This window comes from Bos javanicus, chromosome 19, assembly GCF_032452875.1.
Source record: "Bos javanicus breed banteng chromosome 19, ARS-OSU_banteng_1.0, whole genome shotgun sequence".
In the NCBI taxonomy this organism is placed as follows: domain Eukaryota; kingdom Metazoa; phylum Chordata; class Mammalia; order Artiodactyla; family Bovidae; genus Bos; species Bos javanicus.
This window is the reverse complement of record NC_083886.1, coordinates 63,580,725-63,602,489: the sequence shown is the minus strand read 5'-3', so window position 1 is coordinate 63,602,489 and position 21,765 is coordinate 63,580,725. Positions and strand designations below refer to the sequence as shown.

Genomic DNA, 21,765 nt, shown 5'->3' with positions numbered 1-21,765 from the left:
ATGGCATCACTGACTCGATGGATATGAGTTTGAACAAGCTCCGGGAGATGGAGGGCAGGGAAGCCTGGCGTGCTGCGTCCACGGGGTCTCAGAGTCGGACACGACTGAGCGACTGAACCCCAACAACAACTCTTATTCGATACACTGTGAGAGACACACAGGCTGAAGGAAACCATCCTCATAACCAGATGGCTCCAGAGTCCTGGGCCCTGCAGCTGACCCCCGCCTCCCACGGGCGCCCTCCTTGACCCATCAGCTGACCACAGGGCTACATGGAGGAGGGGAAAGGGCGCCCCCCCAGGCCTGCTCACCAGGTTGGGTCAGCCCGGGGTGCTCCACAGGCCTCGGGAGGCGGCGGCCGTGTCGCCGACCTGCCCATGGTTTGCACCCACGCCCCGGCCCTGCCCCTCCTCCCCCTCCCCTTCTTTCTTTCTGTGTCAGCTTGGCTTTCTCGTCTGTAGTTCAGCCTTTGCCTCCTCTTCCAAACAGCAGAATTATGCAGCAACAACCCCTCAAATTTCACAAACAGCGAAGGAATGAGTGGTGTAATTCCTCAAGGCAGGTTAAGGGCTCTGCCTTCCCAGAACTTATTTTTACTCTAATTAGAAATCGAGAATGGAAAGCCATAGAGATGACTGTTTTCTTTTCAAAAACAATCTCTGTATTGTTAAAACAGAGTTACCCTTTGACCCAGCAGCTCCATTCCTAGGCACACACCCCGAGAAATGAAAAATACACGTCCACAGGAAGACGAGCGCGTGAACGTTCACAGCAGCAGACTCACATGCGCTAGGAGGCAGAGACGACCTGGACGTCTGCCAGCTGATGAGCGGATGAACAAGATGTGGTCCATCCATAGAATTATATTCTTCATCCATAATTTGAAATTGAGTACTAATATCTGCTTCAACATGGATAAACTTTGAAGGCATCATGCTAAGGGTAAAAAGCTAATCACAAAAGACCTCATATTGTACGATTCCATTTATATGAACACCCAGAAGAGGCAAACCTGGAGAGACAGGCAGTTTAGTGGCTGAGGAGGGCTGGAGGGGTTTAGCGGATGGGGACTTGGGGTGATAGCTAAAGGGTGTGTGCATTAGTCGCTCAGTCTTGTCTGACTCTCTGTGGCCCCATGGACGGTAGCCCGCCAGGCTCCTCTGACCATGGGATCCTCCAGGCAAGAAGACTGGAGTGGATTGCCATTTCCTTCTCAGGGGATCTTCCCAACCCAGGGATCAAACCTGGGTCTCCTGCATTGCAGGTGGAATCTAAAGGGTAGGGGGTTTCTTACTGGGGTGATATTTTAAAAGTTGACCTGTGGCAGTTGCATGAGCCTAGGAGCATAGTCAAAATCACTGAAACATACACTTTAAGTGGTGAATTCTATGACGTGAAAATTGTAACGTGAAAAGTTCCTTCTAAAGAACACAGACATCTAGAATACGTACAGTTTGGCATTTAAATCCCAGAACTGGGTGTCGTCCGTTATCCACGGATTGCTGGGGAGGCAGCCTGACATGATGGCGTCATTGGATGAAAACTGCTCGCTATACTTAACGATCCTCAAAAGTAAAAATAAAAATAAAAAAAAGTGATTTCCTGGAAGTTCAACACCCCAGAGACCAAATAAGTCAACACTCAGGTCGGTTGACCGGCCTGACCTCCTTCAACTCTGTCCGTGTGGTTACATACTCATCACTGTCTTCTCAGAAAAACACTAACAACTCTCAGGATTGGCAGGTGCTTAACAAGATCTGTCCTATTCTCGTCGTGAAATGGAACGGCGTCTCCCAATCCGGCTCCTCTGTGACTTCCCTGTGCTTGGTTCATAGAACACGGCCTCTTCAGCCTTGATCATGAGTCTTCACAGTGCAAAGCTGATTCTGCACGCATTCAAACAGGGGTCTCGGCACCATCTTGGAGGCATGAGGTCCGTGGAGACTCAGTGAGGCTCTGTCTCCACCCTGGGGCCCACCCTCTGTCAAAGATGCCGGCGTTTGGGAATTCAGACCCATTATTCAACACTGTGGTCTCCCCGAGACAAACGCAGGCAAGCGCTAATCCCTTCTAGCTGGGTTAGACCTCCTGAACCAACATGTGTCCTGGTGTCCGCTAGTTTGGGAAAAAAATCTGCCATGTCCTCACCCTAAGGGTGGGCATATTGCATCCATAATATACACACGAGGTGCCCGCCACGAAGGCTGCCCACCGCCACGAGGGACTGCGGAGCAGGACCCGTGCCCCAGGGACACGGCAGAGCCCCCCGTCCTCAGTCCCGGGTGGAACTCAAGGCCCCGGGCTCCACTTCTCACAAGACCTTCTTATTCCCACCAGACCTTCACCATGGAACAGCGGGAAGAAAGGGGGAAAACAGGTGCCCACAGGTCCAGACACTAATGGTGTGGAAATTATGGTAATGAGGCTCCGAGACAGTGAGTCTAAAAGTATCCAACAGCCTTTGAGCCTCCTATAATGGACTGTCCATTTGGTTTCAAAACTGACTTTCTGGAACAGGTCAGAGTAGTAATGCCCTCTGGGAGACTGGATCAAGACAGCCTGAATGTTTGAGAAATCAAACATTAATTTTCAGTTTCTCCCAACTGGATTTTAATCAAAGGTTAACAACGGATGTTTATGAGTACCGCTGAACCATACCATCTAGGCCGTGAACGCTTCCCACTTTCCCATCCACAGACTGTCCAGCGCCTCACCCCTCTCTGATTATTCCTCACCCGACCCAGAGACCAACCCAACTTAATCCCCGTGAGACTGCTTTTGTCCCTTTAAGTCCTTGGGAATCTCAAGCCAACCATGACTTGTCAAGTCCTCCTTGAGGCAGAAGTTCTCCTGCCTGATGACCTGCTGTGCCAACCTCAGCAAGAGCAACAGGTTAGAGACCTACCCTCCAAGAGACACGGACGACTTCACCGTGGACCTCATCAAGGCCTGTCGGTAATACATGATCTGGAAAAGACACAGTGGTTAGACCGCCCCGCCTGGGGTGTCGCCAACACCAATGCCTACACGCGACTCTGAACCAGAAGCTGCTTCCCCATCAAAGCACCCCATCCCGCCCCCTCAAGCCGGCCCCCCAGGACCCCAGGGCTCAGGTCTGTAGCACACAGAGGACCCCAACTCCAAATGAGCAGCCTTAACTCATCGTGTGTTCATCTCAGAAAAGACACCACCTGGGAAAAATGAAAGTTCTAAACCGAGACAAAGGCTCAGCATTTCCCCAGACGCCTCTGACGCACAGAAGCAGATCTAACCTCACGGCCATCATGACCCAGGCCTCTGTCCTGGGCCCTGGATAGAAGATCTGCCCGGACAGTTAGCCCGTCACCCCGGACAGACGCTGAGCTCCTCTGACTGTGAGCGGGATCCAGGGTGCGGGACCCACCCCACACCCCGCAGATCCCGCCTTTGGTGGGTGCTTCATGTCCCGCATAGCAGCTCACCCCAGGCACATCTTACAAGAGACGCTTTGGCGTCTGTGCCGTCCGTTACTTTGTAGACAACTGTCTGAACCCTACACCTGGTTTTCATTTCATCGCTGAGTGCAGAGCAGGAAGCCAAAGCACATATAATTTGTTAGAGGATTAAAAATCAAACTTCCCTGAAACTGGGAGGCTAATTACCTCTTTCCTGACAGAAACCACGGTCTGTTTCTGTAAAAACAAAGAAGCAAAACCATTAAACAGAAGTCATGAAATCATTAGAGTCCAAATATCCATTTGAAACATAAAAACCCTTCCCCAAGAGAACACTGCCCATTTTTTTTTTTTTTACTTAAAAGACAGAATTTCCCCATTACTTGTTCCACCCTATTCTCTACAACTACTGGAGAATTAGATCAGCTGGGAGGTTTGGTGACAGAAGGGGCTGCTTTGCCACTATTTCAGGACTGCTCCCAATCCACCACAGCGCCCACATAACATCCACTGGGGGAACTAGCCACTTGACCAGTACCCGATGTTTCAGGGAAAAGCCATGCCAGCGAAAATAAAGCACATGCTTCAAAGACTCGAGAGCAGCCTCCACTGCAAGCTGAGCCCCAGAGCGGAGCCGTAACACGGACGCTCTCACCTCGGGCTCCCTCCTCGGTCTGGACTTTCACAGCAGAGGAAGGGCGACTTGGAGAGGAGCCCCATGTCTAGGATCCTGGAAGCTCCCGGAAACCACTCAGACCTGCCTCCTCCTGAACCTTCCTACCACCTGACACGCGCCCCTGGTACCATTTGTCTGCCCCATCCAACTCTGGGAGGCTGGGTACAGCTGGTGCTTCCCAAACCAGTTTTCCGAGGTTTGCTTGTGTCAAGGACCGCCTGGTGTGCCTCTTACGCGTCAAGCTGAGCACCATTCCTGGCGGCTAACACCCGTGCTGCTGAGTCCCACCGGGTTTGCATCCCTGGGAAAGCCCAAGGACGACACGATCTCCTTTGGCCAGCTAGTGAGCTAAGTCCTGGGCCAGAGCCCAGTGACAAGGAAGGAAGGAGGGTCTGATCTGGAACGTCATATGTGAGTCTCCTTTCTACTTTGCGGCATTTTTTTAACTTTGCGGCATTTTTTTAACTTTGCATCAGGAATTGTTTTTATGTGATTGCTTTTCTCAGGCGGGGGCGGGGGCGGGGGAGGGGCGGCGGGAAGCTAAGACAAGTGATCTCAGAAAGGCAACGTGCGACTTCCCTGGTGGTTCAGGGGTTAGGAATCCAGCTTCCAGTGCAGGGGACGTGGCTTGCCCTGCTCAGGGAACTGAGATCCCACACCCCACAAGGCAACCGAGTACCCGCGCCACAGCTAGAGAGTCCGTGCGCTCCGGGGGCCACGCGCCAAACTGAGACCAGACACAGTCAAAGATGAAAAGTACATACTTTTAACCAAGGAAGGGAACGCTCAGGCACAGCTCTCTGATTTGACCCTCATCCCCACACATGCTTCCGCCTTCGTCACACTCATCACAACCATAATTGGACACTGTTTGTGCACCTCTCTGTTTAATCTATGCAGCACCCATCAGGCGCTACTAGGAGCAGGAAGACCACGTTAATCTTCCGGAGCATAACCTGTGGCACAGAGCAGATGCTCGCTAAATACCAGACAAATGATGACCACTGTGTGCCTGGAGGCTGAAAAAAAAGGAGATGCATTTTAAGGTTAAGAGAATATTTTTCTCTTAAAAAACTGAGAACACTCTCCAAATGACCCAAACATTTTGGCAGTTACGCTAATTATCTGTTCCTATGTTCTCCTAACACCGGGCTGTGTGAGAAGACACACATTTCAGGTGGGAAAGGACCCCAGGGCCAGGGTGGATTTGCATTCAAATCTAATATAATCAGAGGCTTCAGTTCAAGTCATGCGGAAGTGGATTAAGAAGAGTATCTACTGGTTTATGCCTTCTGCTCAAAAGAGAAGCTGGACTTTTGTGTGAAAATAATCACCTAGCTATATACAAAGCAATTTACACCTCTCTGAGCCCTTAGAAAGTTTAAGGGAGGGAGGTTTTATTATTCTAATTTCCGGCTGAGGAAACCAAGGCTCTGACATCTCCTGGTTGGTAACTGGCTGAACCAGGATCCAAACCCAGATGTGACCTTGGCAAGCGGAGAAGTGGGGCTTCCCTGGTGGTCCAGTGGCTAAGACTGTGCTTCCATTGCAGGGGGCTCGGGCTCCATCCCCGGTCAGAGAGCTAAGATCCCACAGGAAGCACAGTGCGGGCCAGAAAAAACAAGAATCATAGCAAGAAAGGCTCAAAAAAGGCTGTTCAAAAACAAAAATTCCGAGCAGTGATCCAGGAGAATTGGAAAATGGTGTGTTCTCTTCACCTGTTCCTCGCTTGCCCCGAGGCTGAGGCTAGTGCTGAATGGAATGCCCCTGTTTGGCCATGAGACACTACTTCGTATAAAGCAGATAAAGAATGAGGGCCTGCTGCACGGGACAGGGACCTCTGCTCAGCAGTCTGCAGTGGTAAAAGAATCCAGAAAAGAGGAGACATGTGTATATTTAACTGATTCACTTCGCTGTAAACCTGAGGCTAACACTGTAAATCAACTACACTCCAATAAAAATTAAAAACAAAAACAAACCAAGAAGCACGAAAGAACGCAAGAGCCCCAGTCCAAGAGGAAGCACACACCTGACTGACTCTTTAATTAACACTAACGACGATAAAACACTCACAGCTGGAAGAGAAGTAGGACCTGGGACCTGACACAGCCCGGTGACCATAGTTAACGATGCTGTATTACATGCTTAGAAGCTGTTCAGAGCACAGATCTTAACTGTTACACCACAAAGTCAAGGGTGGAGGTGTGAACTCATTGGTGGAACTCACTTTGCCATATCTGTTCGCATCTAACCACCCACTATACCCCTGAAACCTGCACACGTAATAACGCCAATACCTCAGCAAGGCTGGAGCGTGGACACGCTGACGGTGGTAACGACTGCAACTGTGCTCGGGGTGCCCGGTGGGCAGGGTCTCAGACACCCTCCCTCGGTGCCCAGGCCCCAGGATGAGCCGCTGTCCCCGGCCCTGCACCCTGTGTGGACACGCAGCCCAGCCTGTCCACCGCCTCTGGGCCCCCGGGGGCCGTCCTCGCAGGCCTCCAGCCACCAGCATTCCCACCTCTAGTCTACTCGGTGTCCCCGGCCCTGCGCCCTGTGTGGGCACGCAGCCCAGCCTGTCCACCGTCTCTGGGCCCCCGGGGGCCGTCCTCGCACAGCCCCGGCCACCAGCACTCCCACCTCTAGTCTACTCGGCATGGTCTCCGGCCTAATACTGCTGTTTCTGGGGCCACTATCTCGGTCTTCAGGGTGTTAAACTTTTTTATATTTTAATTCCCTTCTTCACTTTACTATCCTTTCAGGACGCTGGGCTTGCTGTGGGCTTTCTGGTTCCCCCAAACTACCAGCGATCTCCTGGGAATCGGACTGCAGTGGGTTCCTTGGGGTCTAAGAGCTTGTCCACCTCCACCCTGGATCACCCACATGGACTTCAGCGTTTATTTCTAACTTTAAATACTGATGTCCAGTGTGGGGTGGTGGGAGGTCCAAGAGGGAGGGGATACAGGTACCCTGGTCACTTCGTTGTACAGCACAAATGCAACACTGTAAAGCCACTGCATACATGCTAAGTCACTTCAGTCGTGTCTGACTCTTTGTGACACCATGGACTGTAGCCCACCAGGCTCCTCTGTCCGTGGGAAGCTCTGAGCAAGAATACTGGAATGGGTGGTCATTTCCTTCTCCAGGGGATCTTCCCGACCCAAGGGTAGAAACCACGTCTCCTATGTCTCCTGCATTAGCAGGCAGGTTCTTTACCATTAGCGCCACCTGGGAAGCCCAACTATTAAATATATATATATATTTAATAATGATTTATATCTATATATATCATTTAATAATGATATATCTATATATATCATTTAATAATGATATATATATATATATCATTTAAAAAAAAACAACCCTCTGTCCATGGGACCTGCCTCCTCTAGGTTAACATACAGGGAGTCTCTCTCCTGTCTGGAGAGTGTGTATCTTGGCAGTAGGGAGAGGGTTCTGGACTTCTCTGAAAAGACAGAGAGAGAATTTGACAGGATGGGGGTCACTAAAAGAGTATCGACCTTCTGGGTCAGAGAGGTCAAAATCCCGGTCTGTCACCTCTTGGCTCCCTGACTCTGGATAAGTTACCCGGCAGCTGAAAGCCTCTGCCTTCTCATCCGTAAAGAGGGACATAAGCTGGAGTGACTGGCGTGGGGCGGGACCCTAAGCACTGGCTGCTGACGAGGGCTCAGATGCTTCTGCCAAGAACACGCAGGTACCGCTTTAGCCCCAGTCAGGAGGCAGATCAGGATGCCCAGGCAATACTGGGGACACAGTCATCTGCTGCTTACGTGAAATTTAAACTTAACTGGGAAAAATAAAATAAAATAAAATAAACTTAACTGGGCTTCAAAGCCTCACAAACCTATCAATATGATTATTACTATCAATACAGAAAAGGCCACGCGTGTGTGTGCTCAGTCGCTCAGTCGTGTCCAACTCTTTACAACTCTGTGGACTGTAGCCCACCAGGCTCCTCTGTCCGTGGGATTCTCCAGGCAAGAATACTGGAGTGGGTTGTCATTCCCTCCTTCAGGGGATCTTCCCAACCCAGGGATCAAATCCGCATCTCCTGCAAGTCTCCTGCATTGGCAAGTGGGTTCTTTACCTCTGAGCCACCAGGGAAGCAGAAAAGGTCATAAGAAATATTTAATCAAAGTTCAGTTATTCAAAAGTACTGGAGTGGGTTGCCATTTCCTTCTCCAGGGGATTGTTCCAATCCAGGGATTGAACCTGGGACCCCGGCATTGCAGGCAGACTCTTTACCATCTGAGCCACCAGGAAATCCCTTAAAAAGTACACACACACATATTTCTAAGCAATTCTGAGAAAGCCGTCTCATGGTAAGGCTAAAACACGTCCTGCACCCTGGAAGGCACGCACAAACCCCACTGTCTCCACAGCTAGTCCTCCTGGGGTGAAGTCACCTCTTTATCCCGCAGCCCAGGGAAGAAGACGCTGTTATAGGAGGAGCACTCCACTCAAGGAATCTTAGCATTCTCTGCATTCCCAGGATTCTGGCTTGGGATTTTTCCAGAGTTGCCCAAATAGGGACACGTCCAGAGCCTGTTTACACACAGCCCTGTGGCCCGCGTGCCAGCCCTGAGATCCAGACGCAGGCTGCAGGCGATGGTCCAGGGCAGGAGGGCTCAAGGTTGTGCCCTGGGGTGACGGGGGCAGAGGCTGGGCAACCCCGGGGAGGGAAGAGCAGCGACCCTGGGGTCAGGCGATCAGGCAGGTTTCTGTGCAGAAACAGGTGAGGGCCGGGCAAGCCGTGGAGTGAAACGTAAGGTGGGGAGGACCCCAGGGACGCCGGGAACACGGGCCGCGAGAGCAGAGAGGAGTCAAACGCCGGAAACCGGAAATCCGAGAGCGGAAGCAGTTCTGGCAAAGCTGACCGGAAAAGAGAGGGGTGCGGTCAGCGGTCCAAGGAGACGCGAGTCCGAGGCTGTGAGCATCGGAAGGAGTCCTTGTCCCGATGAGGGCGGGACTGACCGCACAGCTTTCAGGGGACCAGGGACCTGGAGAAGGTTCTAGATCAGCAGAACATCAAGGCAAGCGCGGGCCTGCTGAGCGTAGAGCTCGGGGCCTGAGCACAGACCCTGCCATGAAGGGGGCGCCGGGCGCAGGACCGCAGGGTGCGGCTGGGGCTGGGGAGGCGGTACCCGGAGAGGCAGCGGCTACAGAACCGTGAGGACCCACACGCCCGCCGGCTGGCCCGGCCTGAGCAGACAGACGGCTCAGTCTCTCCGCAAAACGGAACTGGTGTGACCTCTCTCACCACGCTGCTGGGAGAAGAGAATAAACTCCAGCAAAGCCTCCAGAGGCCGCGCAGCGGACATCGGGACATGTCAACACGGCCCCGAGGGGGCTCGGGCCCGTCAGCTCTCACCCGGCTTCACCAGCCCCGAGTGTGTCCGGGACGGGCAGCCCACCCCCAGCGCCTGTGTCCCCAGCTGTGAACACAGACGCCAGAGCTTCCGCGTCACGAGCCGCTTGCTGAGCCCGCATGGAGCCCCGGCCGCCCGCCGGTCGCACAGGAGCCAGAGGAAGACAGCTGTCTGCCCCCAGGTGGCAGGGACACATGGGGTGAGGGGTGTTGCTCATGGAGGGCTCCTGGCCGGAGCTCCACAGGGCACAGCCCCTGACCGTGGAGCCATGTGTCTGCCCTTCCCCCAAAGGCTGGAGTGGCCACCGGTGTGGACGGCGCTGTTCTCCGCAGCCGTCCACAGGGCCAGGCAGGGTGGTGGCGTTGCCGTGTACCTGCCTCTGCCACCAACAGTCAGGGCAGAAGGATGAGAAGAAAGGAGGATGAAGGGGGACACTTGGGGTGAGGGAGAGCCCCCCCAGATAGGGCAGAGGGTCTCCAGGCCCCAGAGATTCCCTCTCTGGCAGCAAAGAGATGGTCATGACAACAGTGAGCACTGCTGTGGCCAGTGTGCGCACACACCAATCCCACTCCAGACGCTTGGCATAAATGACCTCACTCAGCCCCTGGAGGCACTCTCCTTATTCCCATTTTACAGACGAGGAAACTGAGGCTTTGAGCTCAAGAGCTTGCCTGAGCCACAGCTTGTCCGAGATGACACAACTGCAGAAGCGGGGAGCAAGGCCTCACCTTGATGTCAGAGCTCCCACCAGCCCTTGTCACAGAACCACCTGGAGACCCTGCTGGAGTCCAGGGGAGGGGCACGGCCCTGGCACCACTGCCTACAGCCAGGCTGGGGCTGGCCGCCACTCAGCTTGCTCCCCGTGGGGACAGGTGCCCTCTGAGATTAGGGCGCCCCACCTGCCGGGGTGGCAGGACCAAGAGGACCCGCTTCCTGGGCCACCCCACTCCGGCCGGCTCCTCCCCGGGCTGGGCAGCCCCCGCGGCCACCAGCCTGAGGCACAGGGTCCCCCAGGGCCCCGGGCACCTGCCAAACCCCAGCCTCTGCCCTCTCTCCATGGTGTTTACAGTTTCCGGGTCATCTGCCTCTGTTTAAGGAAAAGAGGTCTTTCCAAGAATTTACAAACTGTCAGAAACGAGCCCTCTTCAAACCAGCACTGCGCAGAAATCCGACACCTCCGGACACCCAGCCCCCGGGACACGCTGCCCGCTCCCTGCACCCTGCGCTCGGGCCAGACAAGCAGGGACACTGGGTCCAGCTGCGGGAGAGGGCACACACACACCCGCCCTGGGCCCAGGCGGAGGGCTGGGGGCCCCAGGTCCAGGGGGAGGGCTGGGTGAGGGCTGGGGGCGGGCCCGCGAGCAGAGTTACACGTTTTTGTTCTTCTTAAGGCACCAGGGCAGCCCGAGTGCAGACGGAGGAGGGGAGCTGGTGGGAGAGAAACAGAAAGACAGTGGGTACCCGGCTGTGACACCCACCGGCGCCCCCGGCCCACCGGTCACCCCTGCCCCCCGGCGCCCCCCACCCCCCCACCACCCCCTATGCCCCCGCTGCTGGCACCGTGGCCGCAGCCTCCCCAGCCTCGGCTTGGGCTCCTGGAGGGGCGCATTGCCTGCCTTTGCCCAGAAAGGGGCCCTGAGGACCCTGCCTCAGCCAGAAGGGGCTGGCCACCCCCTGGGGAGTCACCCCACAGAGCACCCCCGTGAAGCCGCTCACTCAGCATCTCAGCCATCCTGCCAAGGCCGGAGCCAGAGGGCCCGCCTCTGCCACACACACACACATACACACGATACACATACATACACACACACATACACACAGAGACATATACACACCACACACACACACACACGTAATACATACACACAATACACAATACAGAGACACACATACATACATACACACAATACAGAGACACACATACACACAATACACATGCATGCACACATGCATACAGCACACAAGTACAAACAGACACACATACATATACACACACAGAGAGACACACATAACACACAGAGACACATATACACACCACACGCACATATGCACACACAAACACACAAACATAACACATACACATGCACACACATGCACACAGACACACATACACAGAGCACACAGAGACATACACTACACACAGACACACACACCACACACACACAGTGTGTATGTACATGTGTGTGTACGTGTCTGTGTGTGTGTATGTGTGTATGTGCATCAGGGGGTGGCCATACAATACACACGTACACATGTACACAAATACACATCCACACAATCCACACCCAACACACACACATGTACACATAACACACACGTGCACATACACGCACACATACAGAGTCACACACATATACATGTACACACACAATACATACAGACACATACACACATACGATGCAAACATACACACACATGCATGATACATAAAACACACACAATATATACAGAGAGACATGCATATCCACACACCATACACACAGAAAGATACACACACGATACACAGGTACACACATGCACACATGCACACACACATGTGCGGTGTGTGGCTGGTCAGGCTGAGTGGGGGCCTCCCCTCCACACCCCCTCCTCCAGGCCACACAGGTCCCAGAGCTGCCAGCATCCACAAAAAAGCAAATCTCCAGCCCTGTTCAGTATTTTCCTTGAGGATGCTGTATCCATGGCAACCAAGCCGCCAAGGCCTGGGCAATTACCTGTCATCTGACGCAGGGAATGTGGAAAAGGCCGCTGACGGTGCCAAACATGTATCAAGGGAGGGGGGCTCTGATTTAGGGGCAGAGAGCCCAGCGGAGTCCCCAGGGTGTCCTCTGTGTATGGACACCCTCCATGTGGACCCCACCCAAAACGTGTAGGCACTGGTGGGGGTCCCCACAGTAATGCGGAGCTCCGGGTCCCCGTGGGCTAAGAAAACAAGTCAGACTTCCTGCCAGCATTTCCAGGCACCGCCGAGGCTTACAGGTGATACACGGGGCTAACGAGGCCCCTGGCTGCTTGCTGCCAGATACAGCGGTGGACAGAAAGCAAGGGAGCCGTCCACAGCTAGTTTAAGTGGGGACAGGCTGGTTTACTGGGACCCGTGTTCTCAGCCTGGACAGTCTTGGTCCCCAAGACCACCAGATGATGTCTGGAGACACTTCTGATCGTCAGGACTGGGAGACATCAGGGAGATGCTTGGAGCTACAGATATCCAGTTGGGGAGGCCAGGGGTGCTTCAGATCACCCCACAAGGCACGGGATAGCCCCACAGAACTATCTGCCCCAAATAACTGTGCCATGCCTGGGAAACCCTAATCGGGGTGCCCTGTGTTTCAGCAGCTTCTGAACCACATTTCCTTAAATAAAAATCTATTATAGGAAACAGTTCATCATCAGCGGTGGCCTATTAAGGAAAGGGGTCCTTTAAAAAAAAAAAAAAAAGCAAAGATCCCAGCCGACTGAGATGCAAAAGAAAGTGGAGGGACCAGGTCCTGTCATGTGGATTAAGGTTTGAACCCAAAGTTGACTCAGGGGTTGTGAGCCTGGGGCCTACTGTCTTTGAGGGGGAAGGGAACTGGTGGAAGCGGCGTGCAAAAGGCCTTTCTGTGCCTCTCTGGCTGACACGGGTTGATAAGTTTCATCAGATTTTCAAAGAGGGAAGTGATTCAGGAGTCTGAAAACCAACCATTAGATCCCATTGCCCTGGCCTGCCCTCACCCACTCTCCTAACCAGAACCCCTGCCCTGGTCTCCCCTCTCTGACACCACAGCGTGCACAGGCCTCCTCTCCCTGGCCGTCTCAGAGCAGAGGCTCCACTGCCCTACAGACACAGACAGACAACGGCACGCAGACACCTGCCCAGCCTAAGACCCCCCTGGCCCAGGCCCCGCCCAACGTACGCAGCAGACTGACCTGGTTTACCTGGTCTTCATTTGGGTTAGTCACTCGGTCCAGGCCGTAGTCCAGCACGTTGTTCGCCCCTGGCTGAATGAGGAAAAACTCAGTGTAAGGACCGGGAGAGTCTCCGGTTTCTGATTACCTCTGGATTCTGGCCAAGCTGCCCATCATGAGACCAAGCTGAGGATTGTGGCCCATCTGTGGGGAGCTACAGGGGTGTGTAAGGTTCCTCAGGTGGGGGCGTCTTCCACCACCATAGCATCCCCAGAGGAAGGGAGGGAGGGTGGATGGGTGGGTGGGTGGGTGGGTGGGTGGTGGTGGTGGTTGTTCAGTCACTAAGTCAGGTCGGACTCTCTTGCAGCATGGACTGCAGCACTCCAGGCCCCTGGAGTTTGCATCTGCATGTCCACTGAGTGACGCTGTCTAACCATCTCATCCTCGGCCACCCTCTTCTCCTTTTGCCTTCCATCTTTCCCATCATCAGGGTCTTTTCTAGTGAGTCGGCCTCTTTGTATCAGGTGGCCAAAACATTGGAGCTTCAGCATCAGTCCTTCCAATGAATATTCAGGGTTGATTTCCTTTAGGATGGACTGGTTTGATCTCCTTGCACTCCAAGGGACTGGGTGGATAGATGGATAAATAAATGGATGGGTGGGTGGGTGGATGAATGGGTGGGTGGATGGATGCATGGGTGGGTGGGTGGGTAGATGGATAAACATGCAGACTGGATCGGAGCTCATGGGATTGGCACAGGGGCCTTCCAACTGCTGCGCTCCACGGTTCACTGCTCTGGAGAGTCCGGGCTTCAGTCAAGCACCCAGAAGTTCTGATCCAGATTCTGCCATCTCCCAGCTGGGGGGAGGATCTTGGAAAAGACTTCTCTCTGTGCTGAGAACCAGAGATGACCCCTCCTGTCTGTCTGGTTCTTGTGAGGATTTAGCACGATGGAAGCTCACAACGGAGGGTCGCTGTCACCAGGCAAGGCCTCGGTTCACCCTAAGATCACGGTGGAGAGGCCTGGCCCAGAGCTGGTCTCGGCTCTGCCGCCTCCACCAGGCCGCCTCCCCGGCCAGTCCTGCTCCAGCTCTGAACTCCTTCGGGCCAGCAATTGAGGTCTTTCACTTCCTCTGTTTGGTGCAGGCAACCATCTGGGACCTCCCATCCCAGGGAGATGGAAAACAGTCTTACACTCTCTCTCTCTCACACACACACACATACATACACACTTGACCCACACTCTGATGCAGTTTCTGGGACCCCAGAGGCAGCTGGAATGGAGACCCCTCAGAGCTGACGTCAGGGCACAGGAAACAAGGGCGGCGGTGGCCGTCAGCAGACGGGGAGCCGCGCAGCTGCGTGCAGCCCAGGGCGGACGCTCTGGATGAGTGCTCCCGGAGACCATCTGACGGCCTGGGCTGCTGGCCTGTCACTTGGATCGCTCCATCCCCACCCAAGACAGACTTTAAAGCGGATGCTCCTCAGACAAGACACGGCCCTCATCCCTACACTCCAGGCCACCGAGAGGCTGAGAGTTTTAAAAAAAACTCAGGGAGCGGAGACTCAGGGACACCCTGGTCTCGTCCCCAACTCCCAGTTCAGTTCCGATGGAGAGAGGCAGCCAGGAGGGGGCCAGGGTGTGAGAGCGGCTTCATGTCTGCTCACGTCTGTTCACGTCTGCTCACGTCTGCTCGTGTCTTTCACGTGTGCTCATGTCTGCTCACATCCGTTCACATCTGCTCGGGTCTGCTCATATCTTTCACGTGTGCTCACGTCTGCTCACATCTGCTCGTGTCTTTCACATGTGCTCATATCTGTTCACATCTGCTCACGTCTGTTCACGTCTGCTGGTGTCTTTCACGTGTGCTCGTGTCTGTTCACATCCGTTCATGTCTGCTCGCGTCTGTTCGCATGTGCTCACGCTGTTCACGTCTGTTCACATCTGCTCACATCTGTTCACATCTGCTCATGTCTGTTCACATGTGCTCATGCTGTTCATGTCTGCTCACGTTTGTTCATGTCTGCGTGTGTTCACGTCTGCTTGCATCTTTCACATGTGCTCACGTCTGCTCATGTCTGTTCACATGTGCTCGTGTCTGTTCACATCTGTTCCCGTGTGCTCAGGTCTGTTCACATGTGTTCACATCTGTTCCCGTGTGCTCGCGTCTGTTCACATGTGTTCATATCTGTTCACGTCTGCTCACATCTGCTCACGTCTGTTCACATCTGCTCACGGCTGCTCTTTCACATCAGGCCGTGTTCTGAACACAGCTCCCCAGGGCCACCCATGAGGGGGCAGGTAACTCTGAGCAGCAATCACGTGATGCTCTGATGACTGAGGAGGTGACAAAGGCCTTACACGCCCAGTGACACCACGTGACGCTGTCGTGGGAGGCAGAAGAGCTCTCCAGGAGAGCCGGGCGCCAGCTCCCACAGGGAGTCAGCACCAGCCCTGACTGTGCCTCCCACACGGGCCGAGAGTGACGTAAGAACGTCCACGCAGGGAAGTCCCTGGTGCTCCCCTGGCCAAGACTCCGTGCTCCCAACGCACGGGCCGGCTTCAGTCCCCGGTCGGGGAACTGGATCCCACACACCACAACCAAAGACCCCGCATGCCGCATCGAGGACCTGAGACGGCCAAAGAGAGGAAGAAGCTTTTTCTGAAGGAGAAAGAAATCGCACCATGAGGCCTAGCGCGGAGCCCAGGCCAGCATGGCGTCCACACCAACGCCTTCACAGAGGGAACGCCTATGGGCTGTCTGTTCTGAATCCAGAAAGAAAATGAGCGAAACGGCCAAACCCTGATGCCTTCAAGTTCAAAGAATCCGGAAGCTTGGACACCGTGGGGGACGCAGGTCACTCTGGTTCTGAGAACTTGGTTCCCGCCAGAGGAGGAGCTCGGTTCTGAATAGCTGACTTCTCCGAATCCCTTCGCCTGCAGCGATCGGGTCCGAAGCAGGCGTGAACAGACACCGCCTCTGCTGCGCTGGGGGCGAGGGCAGCCTTCCCGGGAATGAGTGACAGGGCACGTGGCCGGCACGGCTGGTCTCTCTCGGCCTCTTAGCGCCCTCGAGCCCCACGCTCAAAGCCCCAGGCTGAGCACACGCTCACCCCCTCCTCCCGCCCCCGCCAGCGGGACGCAGACGAGGAAGGGAGAGGCGGCGCGGGGACGCCGGGGCGTGGCCACCGCGAGGCGACTCCCGTTCCGCAACACGGGGTTGCTTCTGCCGTGCGGCCTGGGCTCTAGTTCTTTCTTCTTCTTTTAATTTTTTGGCCGCACCATGCAATGCGTGGCATCTTAGTTCCCCGACAAGAGACTGCACCTAAGCCCCTGCACCGGGAGCAGAGTCTTAACCACTGGACCCCCAGAGAAGTACAGTTTTTTCTTCTCATATTCTTTTTCCAAGGCATCGAGTCTCAGCCCTCACACAAGGCAGACTCATTCCGGTCCCTCCGTTAGGGAACTTCGCTCCATCCTGACACCAACAGACGGGCGGCGGGCAGACTCCATCCAGTCAGTCCATTTCCTCTTCCAGCCAGAGGACCCTGGACGCGAGCCCACACTGAGCTCCTGCAGATTCAGTTCCAGCCCCAGACAGATGAGCCGCACGGGGGTGGGGAGTATGGTGGGGCGGGCAGGCGTGAGAGGAGGCGGGTGGGCCAGGAGGGGACTCACAGGGCACCTGTGCCGCACGGGGGTGGGGAGCATGGGTGGGGCGGGCAGGCGTGAGAGGAGGCGGGTGGGCCAGGAGGGGACTCACAGGGCACCTCTGCCGCATGGGGGTGGGGAGTATGGTGGGGCGGGCAGGCGTGAGAGGAGGCGGGTGGGCCAGGAGGGCACTCACAGGGCACCTGTGCCGCACGGGGGTGGGGAGCATGGTGGGGCGGGCAGGTGTGAGAGGAGGCGGGTGGGCCAGGAGGGCACTCACAGGGCACCTGTGCACCAGCCAGTACGCCTTCTCCTGGCAGTCCAGCGCGCACCTGTCCACCTTGTTCCGCTCCTTCCCGGCCCTGAAAAGCCACAAGCCACGTTGGAGGCCAGGAAGATGCTGCATGCTTTGCTCACTGATGGCCCCCCTTCCTGATGGACCCCATTCCGGACCACTCTCCGGATCTGCCCAGATAAGCTGTACTTGCCATAATAATAATGACGATGATGAAAGTAGCGAACCCTAACACCACACTTACACACTGAGTACCCTGCTCAGAACTTCTACACATATTGACTCATCGAATCCTCCCGGTGAGCGAGCCTCACCTTGCAGCCCAGGGACTGAAGCAGAGAGAGGCTGAGCCCCCGCTGAGGGTCACGGGGCCACCAGGGGGCAGCGGCGGGAGCTGAACTGGGGACGGGTCCCAGAGTCCAGCTCCCCACAGGAGCACGGGCTGCAAGGCGATGTAGGCCCCATGACCAGCTGAGGGTCTGACCATCCCCACCCACGTCACCCCTGCAGAAGTACGGAGGACTTGCGGGGCTGACATCCACCCACCCGGCTTCCGAACTTTCCCTGCTCTGATAAACGAAATCATCAACATCTGAGGGAGGGCGTGGCAAGCAACTCCAGAGCCTGCATGGGGAGTCCCGGCTTCTCTCCAGTGTCACTTCCACTCTGCGGCTTCAGAGAATTTGTGCCAAGTCAGAGTTTTCCTGAGCCCCCCAGCTGATTCCTGGGAAAGGTTACTTGTGTTCCTTCCCATCCCAGTCTCCCCCTCCATCACAGGTAGGAAACGAGGCTGTGCTCATTATCCCACCGTGGACCCGTCAGCGCTGTTTCCACGGCGACCTGAGCTCTGCTCGGGGAGGCTCGTTCTCCTAGGCAACGCAGGATGACGCACACACCCTCTCAAGACTCGGTCGGCGGGGTTGTGTGCCAGCTCACGTGTTTGAGTAACTTCAGGACACCCAGCAAGCAAGGTAGGCGGGGAGGGCCCTTCCCGTGGGGCGCTCTGCAACCTCCTCTGGAAGTTAACTATAAACACTGTCCCCTTGCCAACCTAAGTGGATCTTCTACTGGGTAAACGAGCCAGGCAGACAGGCCACAGATGGCCTGGGGCACTGGGGACTTTCCATAATGCTGGCAGCCCTGGAAATACAGTCGAGGGCTAATTTACTGCTGTGTCCTCTCTGGCTTTGCTTGTCTGCGACGGAGCTTATTGGAGGAGAGTCGTGAGGAATGGGCTTCAAGAGAACCCTGAGCAAGGAATTATCTTAGTTTGTCACTTTATGATCTTTAAAGCAAAAGTATCCCTTAATTGATCAATTATGCACTCATTCCCACAGTCATTTGATGTTGTATTTATTGATCTCCACTCTGATCCAAGCACTGGGAGAACCAGACTGTGGAGGTCTGAACGTTAGCAACTCTCCCCCAGAATTCATGTGCTGCAGCCCTAGCTCCCGGTGTGACAGTACCTGGAGGTAGGCTCTTTAAGAAGCACTTAAGAGTTTAGAAGCAGTTAGATGAGGTCATGTGGGTGGGGCCTTTAGGATAGGATTCGTGCCCTGGGTACAGAAGACACTGGACAGCCTCTCTCCTCTCCCCACCACCCTCCCCCAACAAAAAGGCCACCAGCCATCTGCAAGCCGAGAAGAGAGGCACCATCAGAAACCAAACCCTGGCGGAACTGTGAACTCTGACTTCCCCGCCTCCAGGCCTGTGAGAAAATGAACGTCTGCTGTTTAAGTCACCGGCATGACACACAAACATGTGTCTTGCCCTTGAACAGCTTCTGGTCTAAATGTTACAGAAAGAGTCAAGCAATAAATACAAAATCACAAGTTTCGCTGTGTGCTCTAGGACACATTCCGTATACTGCATGCAGGATCAGGGGTGGCCATTGTGGCGCTTTATAAATCTGTCTACGGTTCCCCCTGCTGTAAGGAGGGTCTGTGTCCTCCCCCTCAGAGACCGGGTGGGGTTTCCGGCTGTTTTGACCAACAGAGCACGTCAGGAAGACGGCCCTGTGCAGCTTCTGAGGCTGGGCCATCAGAGTGGGCAGCTGCCACCCTCCTTCCCTGTGGTATTTGCCCTCAGAGCTTCGGACCACCTGTAGGCGGTGAGATGCTTCATGCTGTGAGGAAGGCCAAGTGACCTCCTGGAGAGACCCCGAGGGGAGGAAGGGGTGAATGCCAAGCCGTCCCCCTCATGGTGGACAGGGGTCACAGAACCGGGCGTGTGTGCTCAGGCGCTCAGTGTCCAACTCTCTGTGACCCCATGGACTGTGGTCCACCAGGCTCCGCTGTCCATGGGGTTCTCCAGGCAAGAATACTGGGGTGGGTTGCCATGCCCTTCTCCAGGGGCCCTTCCCGACCCAGGGATCAAACCTGGGTCTCCTGTACTCCAGGTGAATTCTTTACCACTGAGCCACCTGGGAAGCCCTCAGAACTGCAGACAGATTTAAAAGCACCACAGGGGCCATCCTGGGTTCTGCACGAGTGCACAGGCCATGTCCTTAAAGTTCATGACCCAACATGTCATTTTATATTTACTTCCTGACTACTTGTGTGACTGTTTCATGGCTGCAGCCACACGAGAGGCTCTGATCCACAACCTCCAACCAAGCCGTCCCCGACTCCAGAGCTGCGGAAACTTCCGTGAGCGGAAAACAACTGTTGCCATTCGGAGCATGAAGCTTCGGGGTGATCTGTGTGCAGTAATAACTGCTAATCAGAAAAGCTTCTTTGATTGGGACAGACAGACACACGCTACCGTGTATAAACTAGGTAATTAATAAGAACCTACTGTATACACAGGGAACTCGATTCAGTACTCTGTAGTGACCCACGTGAGAAAAGAATCTAAAAAGAGAGGGCGTGTGTGTATGTGTGACTGGTGATCCACTTTGCCAGACACCCAAAACCAACACAGCACTGCACTCCAACTGCTGCTGTTGTGTAGCCGCCCAGTCGCGTCTGACTCTGTGTGACCCCGTGGACTGTAGCCCACCAGGCTCCTCTGGCCATGGAATTTCCCAGGCAAGAATACTGGAGTGGGTTGCCATTTCCTTCTCTAACTACACTCTGATAACATTTTTTTTAAAAAAGATAAACTTCTTTGAGCTCATGACACGTGAACTGAGGCGGCTCACCATCCGGCAGTGCTGAGCAGAGTACCCTCTCCCAGTCTGGATGCGACACCTCCAGCCTCACTCCTGCCACTCTCTGTGCCAGCTCCGCTTCAGGTGGGCACCCCCCCGCACCGTCCCCCCAACCCCACTCCTCTCCCTCCCTGCCCCGCCACCGTCCTCCCACCCCGCCCCCTCCGGACACCCCTCTCCGCTGCCTCCAGCTCCCCGGACAATGCCTCTCCTTTTCCCACGCCTAGGCCTAGCCCGCTGTTTAACACACAGACACCTGATAAAAGCTCATTTTTTTTTAAAGAAACAAGGAAGGAGGGGAGGGCAGAGGGATACCAGAGGACCAGGGTGAGCGCCGACTTACCGGTACTGCTCTCTGGCCTGCATGATGACAAAGTCCCACTTGTAGTTAATTTTTTTGTTCAAGAAATTGTAGTTTTCCTAGAGGAGGAAGACAAAATGAGAACACTGAGCCTCAGGAGCTTTGCTGTGTGCAGTGGGCAGGGAGCCCTAGTCAACCAGGAGACCTAGCCAAACGCCCCCTCCCCACTTGCTGTGCAAAGGCTTCATTCACAGGGTGATGCCGAATCCTCAACAAGCTTTCACAACAGAAGCCACAGGTGGGCTTGGATTTTTTTTTTTTAATAAATGTATCCTAGTCTGATTACGAAAATGGGAGTTGTGTGGAGAAGAATGTGGAAACTTAACAGTCAACAGCAGAGCACCACAAACCCACAGAGCTACAACCTAACACTGTGTGTGATGCTGGCCCTTCTAAAAACGTGTTTGGGGCTTCCCTGGTGGCTCAGACAGTAAAGAATCTGCAATGTGGCCTGGGTCGGGAAGATCCCCTGAAGAAGGGAACGGCAAGCCACTCCAGTATCTTGCCTGGAGAATTCAATGGACAGAGGAGCCTGGAGGGCTACAGTCCATGGAGTCGCAAAGAGTTGGATACAACTGAGCAACTAACACTCTCACTTTCAAAAAGTAAACACAGCAAGATTGTTGCCATCTGCCCAGAAACCTAGCCTTTTGAGGATTAGGGTGTGTTCTCTGAGAAATCTGACTTATTCTGCCCAAAACAAAAGCCTGCACTGCTGTTTTCCCATCTCACACTCAGGTTCAAATCTCTCCATCCTGGACCTAGAGATAGTCATACTGAGTGATGTAAATCAGACAGAGAAGGAGAAATAGCGTATGGCACCCCTTATATGCAGAAGCTAAAAAGAAATGATACAATGTAACTTGTTTACAAAACAGAAAGAGACTTGCAGACTTAGAGAAGGAGCTTATGGTT

At 54.5% G+C, this 21,765-nt stretch overlaps 1 protein-coding gene and 1 long non-coding RNA gene across 12 annotated transcripts in view; one reads left to right on the top strand and one right to left on the bottom strand.

The window, feature by feature from the left end:
- Window positions 1–21,765, bottom strand: part of RGS9 (regulator of G protein signaling 9) — a 60,075-nt gene that overhangs the window by 18,484 nt on the left and 19,826 nt on the right. For 10 of the 11 annotated variants that reach the window (XR_009731549.1, XR_009731551.1, XR_009731550.1 and 7 more), the window contains 6 exons: window positions 20,833–20,909; window positions 17,321–17,402; window positions 13,419–13,481; window positions 3,642–3,671; window positions 2,906–2,967; window positions 1,452–1,565 (listed from right to left, as the gene is read on the bottom strand). Coding sequence is in view for 7 of the 11 variants with exons in the window: in XM_061393016.1 (XP_061249000.1) it covers window positions 1,452–1,565; window positions 2,906–2,967; window positions 3,642–3,671; window positions 13,419–13,481; window positions 17,321–17,402; window positions 20,833–20,909 (428 nt within the window). In the remaining 4 variants the exon portion in view is untranslated. The remainder of the gene's footprint in view (window positions 1–1,451; window positions 1,566–2,905; window positions 2,968–3,641; window positions 3,672–13,418; window positions 13,482–17,320; window positions 17,403–20,832; window positions 20,910–21,765) is intronic. The other variant, XM_061393020.1, reaches the window with a different exon arrangement.
- Window positions 17,396–20,838, top strand: LOC133232983 (uncharacterized). The gene is made up of 3 exons (XR_009731554.1): window positions 17,396–18,306; window positions 19,918–20,115; window positions 20,437–20,838. It is a non-coding gene; the product is annotated as an uncharacterized LOC133232983 (long non-coding RNA).